General features: G+C 49.6%; 1 protein-coding gene across 1 annotated transcript; it reads left to right on the top strand.

Moving 5' to 3' along the window:
• The first annotated feature begins 5,682 nt into the window (after positions 1–5,682).
• On the top strand, positions 5,683–9,553 carry LOC120674307 (lysosomal Pro-X carboxypeptidase-like). Its single transcript, XM_039955479.1, has 10 exons — positions 5,683–6,187; positions 6,318–6,504; positions 6,613–6,746; positions 6,827–6,939; positions 7,022–7,145; positions 7,433–7,582; positions 7,686–7,841; positions 8,446–8,525; positions 8,607–8,656; positions 9,097–9,553. Exons 1-10 carry the CDS (start codon positions 5,687–5,689, stop codon positions 9,261–9,263), a joined length of 1,662 nt encoding a protein of 553 aa, XP_039811413.1. The 5' UTR covers positions 5,683–5,686; the 3' UTR covers positions 9,264–9,553.
• Positions 9,554–12,745: the final 3,192 nt, after the last annotated feature.

Genomic DNA, 12,745 nt, shown 5'->3' with positions numbered 1-12,745 from the left:
AGCCAGAATCGCAAAAACGGCCTCCGAGCCGCTTACGCGTATACGCGCCGCGCGTTTCTCACCCTCCGTCCCAAACAGGGCCTAGGGAGTCACGTGGGGCGCATCACACTCGCAGAGGCTGGAGTCAGATGATGGCACGGAGAAGCAGCACATAGGGCCGGGGCGTCTAGGCGCTAGCTTGCTTGCCATGCGTAGGATGCCACATGCGCAGAGAAGCAATGGATCGGGCTTGGTGAATGGGTTAGCTGACACGGACCGGAGCCAAACCAACCCGTCCATGTGCTGCTGACACGGTTTCGTCCGGGCTGGTTGCACAGGTTATTTGGAGCGCTTGCTTGCCATGCGTAGGATGCCACATGCGCAGAGAAGCAATGGATCGGGCTTGGTGAATGGGTTAGCTGACACGGACCGGAGCCAAACCAACCCGTCCATGTGCTGCTGACACGGTTTCGTCCGGGCTGGTTGCACGGGTTATTTGGATTGTAACCGGACCATGTACAGATGGATCAGTGGATGAGAGGAACGCACAGAGCCAAACAAAAGAGAGAGAGAAACAACTAAATAAAAGGTCCCACCGAGATATGAACTAGGGTTACTAGATTCAGAGTCCAATATCCTAACCACTAGACCATGGGACCGCTGGTGCATTCAAGAATTCAAGAATTTATATCAACGTGTTGTGGTCCGAAGTCTGGAAAAACATAAACCACGAGAAAACATTGATACAATACGTGACGTCAAGTTTAGGTCATGAAGTTCTGTGGCCATTTTGTGCACTTTCTCAGAAAACCGCCTAAGAGCAAGGGCAATAACGCGGCCAGCCAGCCGGCTGCATGCGTGGCATGCGCCCACTGCTGCGCATGCTGTTGCTTCAGTTTATCCGAGCCCATGATTAGATAGTAAGACGCCTTCTTCAGTCGATGGCGAGGGAAACACTTATTTTTCTCTCTTCTTTTTTTCTCTCCTCCACCTAAAATTCATCATTCTTGTAGTTCACTCTGATACTTGCTCTAATGTTTCGACCTGCTGCACTGCTCAAAGCACGCGCGGAACGCTAGAGGCCGACGAGTCCCCGCGGTCCGCGTGTGAAGCGTGCCATCGTAAGAGAGAATTTAAATGTGATACAAATATCAGTCCCAGGAGGCTGATGCCACATTTATTACATCAGATGGTCCATTACCGTACAAACCTCCGAGAAGGACACTCGATACAGATAATAATAATAAGTAACCAAACTACGACATAACACCAGAGCGCGACCCACATGGGATCTAGCTCGAGCTCAGAGTACTGCGTCAGCGAAAACATCTTGAATAGGGCCGGTTCCACAGGCAAGGTTGGGTGTAGAACGATGACCATACTCGGCGTCGTCTGGTACGAAGTCTGGGTCTTCTTCTGTAAAAAGTAAGAATGGGGTGAGTACAAACGTACTCAGCAAGTCCAACCACACCCACGGAGGGGGTTTATATCAGAATAACATGCTCAGGTAAAACAAGGATAATGTTACAGTTTAATTTGCGGAAAGCTAAATTTTATGCAGGGGTTCGTTTAGCCGAAAACATTTCAGAAACCAGTTTTTTTGTATTGAATAACACGGAGTTCAAGTTTTAAACTGCTACCGGACTCTCCGTCCGTCGTAGCACACGGCACAACTGCCGGATACAATTCCAAAACAACTCACGCTAGCCTAACCCAAGACAAACACTAGTTGTGAGACCACACCGTAACTCGCCCAGTACCGTGGGCACGGCTATTCGAATAAATTTTTAACTCTGCAGAGGTGTGCAACTTTACCCACAAGCAGGTACCACAACACGAGCACCGTAGTGTCGGTGTAGATCCCGACATAGCCATTACCCACCTTAGCTAGACCTGATTCGCCATCGCGGGATTCACCAAGGGGTCATCGACTTAACTCTGAGGTATAACCGGGGTATAAGTCACACTGAGCTTATCCCTTCTCCTTGGTCACCCGTCGCTCTCAGCCCTCCTGATGGCTATCACATCAAATAGTGGGATTTATGCTAAGCCGTTGCCCATTCAACGGTCGAGTGGTTTGCACAATAGTGGAGTCAGGTGAGATGTAACACCAACTCGGTCCTTAGGGGTGACAAGATGGGTATCTCCCTTCCTTGCCCTGCCATGCCGGCACGAGCACAACAAACGGCAAATCACACTGAAATGCCATCCATCTCGTCTAGACTTGTCTTTCGAAAATCCACTTTTATCCCTTCCCACACACGCACACCTTTTCTTTGTAAAACAAGTTGTATAAAGTAGCAGATCGATTAACGTCCAAGCAAAATCAGACATTAATCTAGGTGATCAAGGAATGGTTATCACAAATCAAGGGGTGGCTATCCAACCGTGTTTTCATGCAAGCAAAACACATGCAATTTTGTAAAACAGGGCAATAGGTTGTGTTTATAAAAACTAGGACACAAGCATGCATCAAAGGATGGGATTGAACTTGCCGTCTTCGTAGCCTTCGGGGAGGTCCTGTCCTTCGGGCTCGGGGTTGCGAAACTGGTCCTCGTTCACCGGCTCGCAGTACTGCTCGTCAACGGGCTCTCCTTCGTTCACACCGTGATCTACGACGCATACAAACAAACACACAATCAAGAAAAAAGGAATAAGAGTTTTATCGTTGAGCTCGAATCGGAAATAATTAAGATATGGAGTTTGGAGTAATATTTTTGGATGGATTCCTAATGGCATGGTCATAACTATGTCATGAGAGGCGTGGTAAAGTTTTAGGTCGATCCGAGGTCGTTTGGCGCATGAAATGATGGGTTAATCAAAGATTTAGGGGTTAAATAATGGTCCAGGGACCTGTTTGTAATTATATTTGAGAAAGCAGGGGCTTGGTTTGTATTTTAGAAACTAGGGTCAGTTGGATCCATGCCACTACAATTTCACGATTTTTGATTTCATGTTGAAATCGATGCCATTGAGTGGCATGATTTTCAACGTGAAACCCAATTTCACGGAGTTGTGGTGGCATGAATCGAATTTTCCCTAGAAACTACTTGGGTCATTCTAAAAGGGTCAGGGGCTTATTTATAAATGTTTTTACAAGGTGGGAGGGTCTGTTTTGAAATATAATAAAAGAAGGGGTTTCTTTTGCAAAAAGATTAAAAGGAGGAGGGACTCTTTATTGAATCGAGGAAAAGGGAGGGGGTTATGGGCAAAATGCCCTGTCTTCTTCCTCCCCGCGTGCTGGGAAACATGGGAGGCGGCCATGGGTCGTCGGGGGCGCCGATTCCGGCGGCCAGGGGCTCGGGGGTGGCTTCGGAGTGAGGGGAAAGGGAGAGGAGAGCCCGCGAGGTCGATCCCCGACCGCAGCTCGGGCGAAGGCGGCTCGGGTCAGCTTGGCCGCGACGGCGGGCGGCAGCGGGCGGCGGTGGCTTTGGACCGGCGATTCAGGGGCGTGGTGGCGGTTATGGAGGTGGGGGAAAACACCGGGGATCCTCGGGAGTGCCATCCCCTACCTTGATTCGGGCCGAGGGGCAGTGGAGAGGGGAGCTCCGCGGTGGCCGGCGGCTGCAATGGCAAGCGGCGGCGCTGCAAGCTAGAAGAGGAGGGCTGGAGGTGGCAGCGGTGGCAGTGGGGTGGAGGAGCGGTGCTGGGGGCCCTTTTAAAGGCGAGCCAAGGCGGCGAGACGCGGGCGGAGGCCGGCGAGCGGTGCGGACGAGTTAATGGCGTGGCGACGCGGCAGCGCTAGCGGCGAGGCGGGATGAGACGCGTTGGGCAGGCTGCGAGCGGCGCAGGCGGTGCTGTGCGGGCGTCAACAGCGAGTGGTGGCGAGGCGAGCGCTGGCGATGCGACGCCTCGGGCAGGCGGCGCTGTGCGGGCGTCAACGGCGACAGAGAGCGGTGTGTGCGTGTGCGCGGGCACTGCGGCGTGAGCCGCGTGCGCGTGTGCGTGTGCCGCGTCGGTGCGCGCGGCGCGGGGCCGGGGCAGAGCGCCAGCGGCGGTCTTGGCGCGGCGGGTGCGCGCGGCCAGGCGACGCCGAGCTGGTGCGCGTGCGGCCGAGCAGCGTGGGCTTGCGCGCGCGGGGACAAGGGAGAAGGGGGTGTGTGCGTGTGAGCAGGCGGGCGGCTGGGCGGACGCGCGCGGCCTGGTGCGGCGGCGGCCGGGCGGAGCGAGCCGCGTGCGGGAGGCGAGCAGGGAGTCGAGGCGTGCGGAGCAGAGCGGGCCGGGAGCGGGGAGGGGTGACGCGGCAGAGGAGGAGAGAAGGAGAGAGGAAAGGAGGAGAAAGAAAATGGGAAAAGAAAAAGAAAAGAAAAAAGAAAAGAAAAAGGAGGGAAGAGAGGGAAAAGGAATGAGAGAGGGAGAGAGATTTGCGCCGGAATCGCGGCGCGTGGTCGGCCGCGCGCGGCGCCGGTCACGCGCGCGCGGTCGGGCGCGTGCGCGGGTCAAGGGTGAACAGGGTGATGGATACGGGTGTCGGGGTCGGGTCTTTCGGAGATCGGGAGATCAGGCGGGAAAGAGGTTTGAGCTCAACGACGAAAAACTTTTTAAACCATTTTATCGCGTGAATTAATTCGGTGGATTTTGGGATGTTACAGTGTCCAAACTGCAAAGGGTGCAATGGTTTTTCTTTTTGCGGAATAGGCAAATTCGTCCCTGAACTATCGTCAAAAGCTCAATTTCGTACCTGAACTACAAAAAAGGTCATTTTCATCCCCAAACTTTTGAATCCAACTCAATCTCACATCCTTAGTCTGATGTGGACGCTACGGTGGCGCGCCTCATCATCGTCCAGTCAGCACTGGCACCTTTGCAAACTCGAAGTACATTGCTCAAGCAGCAGCAAAGGCACGTGCTGGTGGGAGTGTATCTGTTATAATTGAGATAAATGTCGGCATAGCTACTGGCTCATGTGCAAAGGCAACCATCCGAGCTTCTTCAGCTAGACGTGGAGGACAAAGCAGCTCCTCTAAGAAAAGATTAGGGAAGTATGTAGTGTCATCATATAAGAGCTCCATGTATTGAGTATCCAGATGTCACAAAAATCATTTGTATTAGAGACTCCCAAGGTCTGTCACTTGGAACTTCTCTCTAACTATAAGCTTTGAATGAACAACTACTTTTATTATATCAATTGGAGACATATGCTTACATTTTATGACATTACAATATCAGCCATAGGCCTCGAGCAATTCCAATACAGGAACACAACAACAATATAATGCAACTACGTTGTTCACTAATTGTTGTTTTCAGTTCACAAATTTCTTTTCGTGGCCTCTGTCGTTCAGCATACATGCTACCAAGCGAATGGCTGGGAAAGAGATGCCCCAAAAGGCAAGGGTAAAAACGAAAATTCATAGGCCCTAGCTGACTGGGCGATGACGAAGCGCGCCACCGCGTCCACGTCGGACCAGGGATGAAATTGAGCTGCATTTGAAAGTTTGAGGATGAGAACGGCCGTTTTCGTGGTTCGGGGATGAAACTGAGCTTTTGGTGTTATTTCAGGGACGAATTTGTCTATTCTGTCTTTTTTTTTTTCTTTTCAAAAAGAACTTCGTCAGCTGTACGAGTAGTACGCTAATATAATGACGGCCCATGAGCTTTTCAAAATAAAAACAATGACGACCCGTGCCCATTCGTGCTCATACTTTAGGCCCATCTAGCTATGTTCACGTGCGCGACGGCCCACGCAGAAACCAGTACACGCGTCATGCACCACGTCAGAAGAGCCCCCGTTTTCTCGCAGGCTCCTCCACCCCAACTCCACTCCAACGAACTCCTCTGCTCTACTCAGGCTCGTCGGAAGTCGAAAGCGACAACCACGACGATGCGTCCGCTCCGCCGCCTCGCCGTCCTCCTCGTCCTCGTCCTCCTCCCCGCGGTCGCTTGGGCCCTGGATCCTCCCCGCTTCCCGGGGCCCCAACCCCGCGCGCGGCAGGGAGCCAATGGGGTGGGGGGCTACGAGTACGAGACCCGGTACTTCCGGCAGCGGCTGGACCATTTCAGCTTTCCCGGGGTCGGGGACGAGGACGAGGCGGCGGCGTTCTTCCAGCAGCGGTACCTGGTGGGCCGCGGGGGTGGGTGGGCCGGCCCCGGCGGGCCTATCTTCTTCTACTGCGGCAACGAGGGCGACATCGCCTGGTTCGCCGCCAACTCCGGCCTCGTCTGGGAGGCCGCCCCGCGCTTCGCCGCCCTCGTCGTCTTCGCCGAGGCAATCATTCTTCCGCCGCCTCTCGTCTCGTTCTCGTCTTCTGCTTCGGTTTCATTTTTTAGTTGTTTTTCTTACTCCCCGTGAGCATGTAGTCATCTCGCGAGCATGTCGTTTCGCTTGTGTGCTGCAGCATCGTTACTACGGGGAGTCCATGCCGTTCGGGAGCAAAGCCAAGGCGTACAACAATTCCAAGTCACTGGCGTACCTCACGGCCGAGCAGGCGATTGCTGACTTCGCAGTGCTGCTCGCTGACCTCAAGAGGAACCTATCCGCAGAGGGCAGCCCCGTGGTGCTCTTTGGGGGCTCATACGGTGGAAGTAAGAGCTACCTTGAACTCTTGATTACGCGATACGTGGTGGCTTCATGATCAATGGGTTTCAAAATTCAATTCTATGCTGCTACTGATACTTTTCCTTGGGGGGCAGTGCTAGCTGCTTGGATGAGACTCAAATATCCACATGTTGCTGTCGGGGCACTCGCATCATCAGCTCCAATCCTGCAGTTTGAAGACATCGTCCCTTCTACCATATTCTATGATCTCGTTTCAGATGATTTTCAGGTGTGTATGTTGCATTATGTTGTGCTTTTGGGTGAATACAAATATGACACTAAGATTTATTTCTGCATGTATATGTTTAGAGGGAAAGTTTAAGCTGCTTTCAGACAATAAAAGACTCTTGGAGAGTATTAGATGAACAAGGAAACGGGCAAGATGGTCTTCTGAAACTAAGCAAAACTTTTCACCTTTGCCAGTGAGTCATCGCCCATTACTATTTACTACCTTTTCTTTCTTTACACTAAGCTCTTTTCTTAGTTATGTAATTTTTTTTGCAGGACCCTGAAAACAAGCGGGGACCTTTCAGATTGGTTGAGCTCAGCATACAGTTATCTTGGCATGGTGGATTACCCAATTCCTTCAGAATTCCTCATGCCTTTGCCTGCAAATCCTATTAAAGAAGTTAGTTCTTACACACCAATTGCCGTAGATTGTATATCACATTTCTGCTTATGTTTTGGTTCAAAACAATGCATAAATAAATAGTATTCAGTACAATTTCAAAATACGCTGTTATTTTTCTGCATTGTTTAGTGCTGTTCCAATAGACCAATAATCACAAGTAGTCAACAGATGAATCATGATGACCCTATCTTGCTGTGCTGCTGCTGCTTACACTCCGTAAAATTATCTTGTTCTATTTTATCAATGTTGTCACTACTTAATAGATTGTACTTTATCTATTTCAGGTGTGCAGGAATATTGACAGCCAACCTGAGGGTACTAGTATTCTGGAACGCATATATGCAGGAGTAAATGTATACTACAACTATACTGGTACTGTTGACTGCTTTGATCTGAATGACGATCCCCATGGAATGGGTGGATGGGATTGGCAGGTCTTGAAACCACAGTTTCAATCTGTTTGTATGCATTATGTTTCTTTGATCTATGCCGCGCCACTATATTGTGTTGCTTATGGTTCATTCTTGGTTAAAACAGGCTTGTACTGAGATGGTAATGCCTATGTCCTACAGTGAAAATAGGAGCATGTATCCACCATACAAATTTAATTACGCTTCCTATGCTGATAATTGCATCAAAAGCTATGGTGTCAGGCCAAGGCCTCGGTGGATTACTACCGAATTTGGTGGGCATGTAAGTTATTGTTGTGTTCAATAATTGCAATATTGTCATACGACAAACGAGTTCTTTTGCTTACCTTCCCAGCTAGCTTCCTTAATAACAGATCTCCAATGAAAAAAAACATGAATCTTGTTTGGATGAAAATATTGTTGGTTATGTTTACCCAATTGCAATAAACCCACAAGAAACTTGTTGTTGTTGTTGTTGTATGTTTACCCAATTAACCCATACTTTAATGGTCAAAAATCCAAACTTGTTTATATACTGGTTAGAATCCTGATTAGAATGTTCTTCTTGATCTTGGACAATGTACGCCATTGGCACATTGAAGCACCAAACTTTTTATTAAAGTGGCTTATTAATATACAATCCATGATTATTTGACCTTATTTAATTCCCGCCCTGTGGCATTTGGCTTGTGCTGTCCTATCATTTAATTTCACGAGAGATTGCACACATGAATGCTGAACCTTATAGACATGTTATACATTGCTCAAATTTGCTAAACTGGTTCTACTATGCCAGTTGTCTACTGAGTTATGTTATTATTTTGGCGGAACATAATATATTGAAGGGTTGTGTGATTTCGTCTACTGGATTCTTTTTTCTCTTGCAGAATATTACTATGGTCTTGGAAAAGTTTGGTAGTAACATCATATTCTTCAACGGGCTTCTAGATCCATGGAGCGGTGGAGGGTGAGCAAACATCACTTTATCTTTTGATCCGAGCCATTTCATTGCCTTGATTTTTTACAAGCTACCATGTGAACATTGCAGTGTCCTGAAGAATATATCTGAGAGTGTCATTGCCATTGTGGCTCCATTAGGTACTGTACTGTCCCCATTATACCTTCAGTATGTTTATGCAATCCATTTGTACTTCTTAGTCTTAGTGACACAGAGCAGGATCAATCAATGTTTATTCAGTCCATACTTACTGCAATCTGATACTTCTTCCTGATTTAGATTTAGAAGTTAGTAGGCAGTGCATACAAAAACTTAAAAAGTCAAACTGATAGTGAGTAACAATATCGCTTCTATACACTAGTACACTACCTCTATGTACGATTAAATTTTATCATGAAGAGGTAAGTTGAACTGATAATGATTGACTCACCATGTAATTTTATCCAGTATAAACACACGAATGATATAAGTGTGGTCCGTGGCATGTTTTGTGAAGGCCGCTTATATACTGCTTCATCTCGACCACACATCAAGTGTTGATCCGTACAAAGATGACTGTCATGTTTTTTTTTTCACGCAGGAGCACATCACATCGATTTGCGCCCCGCGACTCCGGAGGACCCAGACTGGCTGGTAAGCCTGAGAGAATCAGAACTGAAGATCATATCTGGCTGGTTATCGGACTACTATGGGGCGAGAGGGGCGCTCTTCCAGCCTGTGGCTGTCAAGGGCTCCTCAGCATCCTAAGGAAATTACCGTCGCTCAGATCTAAATACGTGGTCTCAGAAATAAAAGGGCTCCATCTGCAAATGCCAAGTGCCAGCCACAACGGCTGCTGCGTCATGAAGAATGAAGATCAACGCCGCTATCGCGGGTACTGGGCTGATGTGGGTGTCGTGCCATATTGTAAATAAAGCACCTTTTTTCAAATAACGCACTGCCACACTGCCAGTGTGCGTTTGGCGTGGCGGCGTGGGGATAAAAGATGACGAGCCGCCAGGGACCTGTAGGCCCGGATGGGCCGTCAAAGTCAAACACTCACCTCGGATGCGAGAGCAGCCGCTGCGCCACTAGAGAGAGAGCTCCGTCTCTCATCCAGATAGCCACGGTCCAACCCGATCCAGTCGGCTGTGGGCACCACCGCAACCGGTGGCCACCTTTTCCGCCATCACAACTCAAACGCAGCGGGCGCCACGCCGAATCCCAGGCACTGAGCCACCAGGCCACCGGCAACCATCCCTTGCGGTTCCGCCGCCCATGCCGCTTTCCCATGGGACCTTTGACTAGCCGGGCCCACGCGCGCAGTCACCCAGGTCTTGTTTAGTTGCAGGATGTAAAGTTTTTCAAAAAAAATCTTTTTACATTTAAAGTACTAAACATAGATTAATCATAAAATTAATTACATAACTCGTCTGTAAATCGCGAGACGAATCTAACGAGCCTAATTAATTCGTCATTAGAGATTATTTACTGTAGCATTAATGTAGCAATTTAGCGTCTAATTACGATCTAATTAGGTTCATTAGATTCGTCTCGCGATTTACAGACAAATTGTGCAATGTGTTTTTTATTTCGTCTAGATTTAAGTCTCTATGTAGGTGTCGGGAAAAAAATATAGAATTTTGAGACCCCGTTTGGTTCCAAATAAGTCACCAATTTTTAAGTTAAAAAGTGCAAAAAATGACTTATTTTGCCAAACATCCCTAGCTTATAAGGTCCTGTTTGGTTCCAAATAAGTCACCAACTTATAAGTTAAAAAGTGCAAAAAGTGACTTATTTTGCCAAACATCCATAGTTTATAAGTCACCCCAACTTATAAGCAATAAGCAGCTCCACCCCAACTTAAAACTTATAAGTCACCACTTTTCGTGTGGGGCACAGACCTTTTCCCTGTGTGGGGCCCACGGCAACCCTATCCCGCGCCCCCTCCCACCCCGCGCCCCCTCCCCTGCCCCATCTCGTGCCGAAGCGGACGCCGCCGCCTGCCGATCCGCCCGCCCCCTGCCGCGCAGACTCCACCATCGCCGCGGGCGCGGCGCGCGGCCGCACCTCGCCCGCACCGCCAGATCTCGGCGCTGCCCCCCCCCCCCCCCCCCGCCACCATGGCCGGCACGTCGAGGAACTTGCTCGACCTATTCCACGATTCCCAGGCCGGAGGAGAGGAAGACGAGTTCTTCGGTGACGGATCACAAGTCGCCACCTACTCCCCGCCGACTGGATTCATCCCTCCTCCCGCGGGTGGAGTTCGTCCGGGCGCGGGCGGGTTCTTCGCGCCGGCGGCCCCTAGAGTCGTCCCTTCGGCGGCGGAGCGAGTCCTCCCTCCGCGTCAGGCTGGATTCATCACCGCACCCGCTCCTCCCTTCATGGATCCGGCCGCGCCGGCAGTGGACGGCCTTGACCTCAACGCCCAGGCGGCGGCCTTTCCCGGCCTCGAGGAGTACCAGCGCGTCCTGCAGCCCGACGATCCCCCTGCCCGTCGACGCAGCGGCAAGCATGTCGTTACAACGCAGGGTCGCGGCAAATCTGCGGGCCGAGGGGCAGGTGGCCGTGGATCGATGACCAGCGCCAGTGTTCCTCCTCGTCCGGCGAGGTCAGGAACTGGACGCGGTGGAGGAAGTGTTGGGCGCGCCTGGTCCCTGACCAATGCCGCGCGCGCGCAGATGGCAAGGCCCATCGACATCCACGACGACGATGAGTGCTTCTACGGGAGCAGCAGCGCAATGCGCCGGTGGCTCCAACATGCTCTTGAACTCTGATGAAGATGAGGCCGACTCCGATGAGGTAATATTTACAGCCTTTCAAACTTGCAATGTAGGTAATAGATTGCGTAGTAATCGAGTTGCAATGCATTACAGCGAGGGTATGATACTGCTAGATGGAATGAGCAGAGGCTAGAACTTTTTTTACAATTAGTTGTGCAAGAGATTAATGCCGGGAATCGCCCGAACAAACAAATGAACTCTGATGGGTGGAAGAACATATGCAAGAATTTTCGTAGAGCTTGTGGATGCAACTATAATGTCAAGGCTATGAAGAATAGGTACACCCAAGCAAAGGTTTTGGCAACTTCCTGGAAAGAGGTTCAGCTGAAAGCAAATGGATTGGGTCGAGGTCCAAATGGTGAAATCCAGGCAAGCGAGACCTGGTGGATAGACAATACCAATGTAACTGAAATCGTTCTTGTCCATAGTAATATGTTGTTGCATATAACTGAGACCTTTTTCTGGCATTTCAGGGGGAAACTGAGTGTTACAAAGTGTTCAAAGACCGAGTGCCCTCCTACCTGAATGATTTGATGCTGATCTTTGACCATGTGGTAGTAGATGGTTCTTCTGCATTCTGTCCTGGATTTGAGGAGGAAGCCAATGAGCCGAGCAGAGGAAAAGACATTTATGATCTCACTAGAGAAGAAGATGACCCCAACAACCCCATGAGCTATGATTCCAGGAGGCCTAGCAGCAGCAATGGAAGCAAGAGGCCCAGCAGCACTGCCACAACAGGAGAGAGTCCTACCAAGAGAACAAAGAGCCCCATGGTCAAAGCTCTTAGGGGACTGGTTGCTGAAATCAAGATTGACAGGGAGGAAGGGAAGAAGAAAGAGGACAATTATGCCAAAAGAGAGGAGGCTCGGACCAAGGCCCTTGTTCTATATTTGTTTGCAGCACTGGATTGCTTCCGCCATGGAGCAGTGGACACATGAGGATGAAGAAGAGGAGGAAGAGGAGGCCGCAACATCAAAGCGGAGGAGGAATCTGATAATCAGCGCTGCACAAATCATTGGTACGTACCACCTAGAGAACATGGCAAATAGAAAACCGTACCGACAAGCTAAAGAGTGGATATGAGTGGGTAATCAGGAACCTCAATGATAGTACTGAATGTTACGACATGTTTAGAATGGAAAAGACAGTTTTTGATAGCCTGCATAATTTGCTAGTGCAATCATATGGATTGAAGTCAACTAGGAGAATGACATCAGTGGAATCTTTAGCAATGTTTTTATGGATGGTTGGTGCCCCTCAATCTATTCGACAGGCTAAAAATCGTTTTACTAGATCAATGGAGACACTTCATAGGAAGTTTGATAAAGTGTTGGAATGTTTGATTAAGTTAGCAGAAGACATAATTCAGCCATTAGATCCAGAATTTAGGAGGCCACACAAAAGAGTACGAAATGCAAAGTTTGCTCCGTTCTTTGACAATTGCATTGGAGCAATTGATGGGACACA

The sequence above is a fragment of the Panicum virgatum genome, chromosome 5N (assembly GCF_016808335.1).
Source record: "Panicum virgatum strain AP13 chromosome 5N, P.virgatum_v5, whole genome shotgun sequence".
Lineage (NCBI taxonomy): Eukaryota > Viridiplantae > Streptophyta > Magnoliopsida > Poales > Poaceae > Panicum > Panicum virgatum.
The sequence above is the reverse complement of the archived record's forward strand: the minus strand, read 5'-3'. Positions and strand labels throughout refer to the sequence as shown.

Coding starts and splice junctions, on each gene's coding strand:
- LOC120674307 (XM_039955479.1), top strand. CDS start 5,687: ATGCACCACGTCAGAAGAGCCCCCGTTTTCTCGCAGGCTCCTCCACCC. Junction 6,747..6,826: donor TCGTTTCAGATGATTTTCAG/GTGTGTATGTTG, acceptor GTATATGTTTAG/AGGGAAAGTTTAAGCTGCTT. Junction 7,583..7,685: donor TGGGTGGATGGGATTGGCAG/GTCTTGAAACCA, acceptor TGGTTAAAACAG/GCTTGTACTGAGATGGTAAT.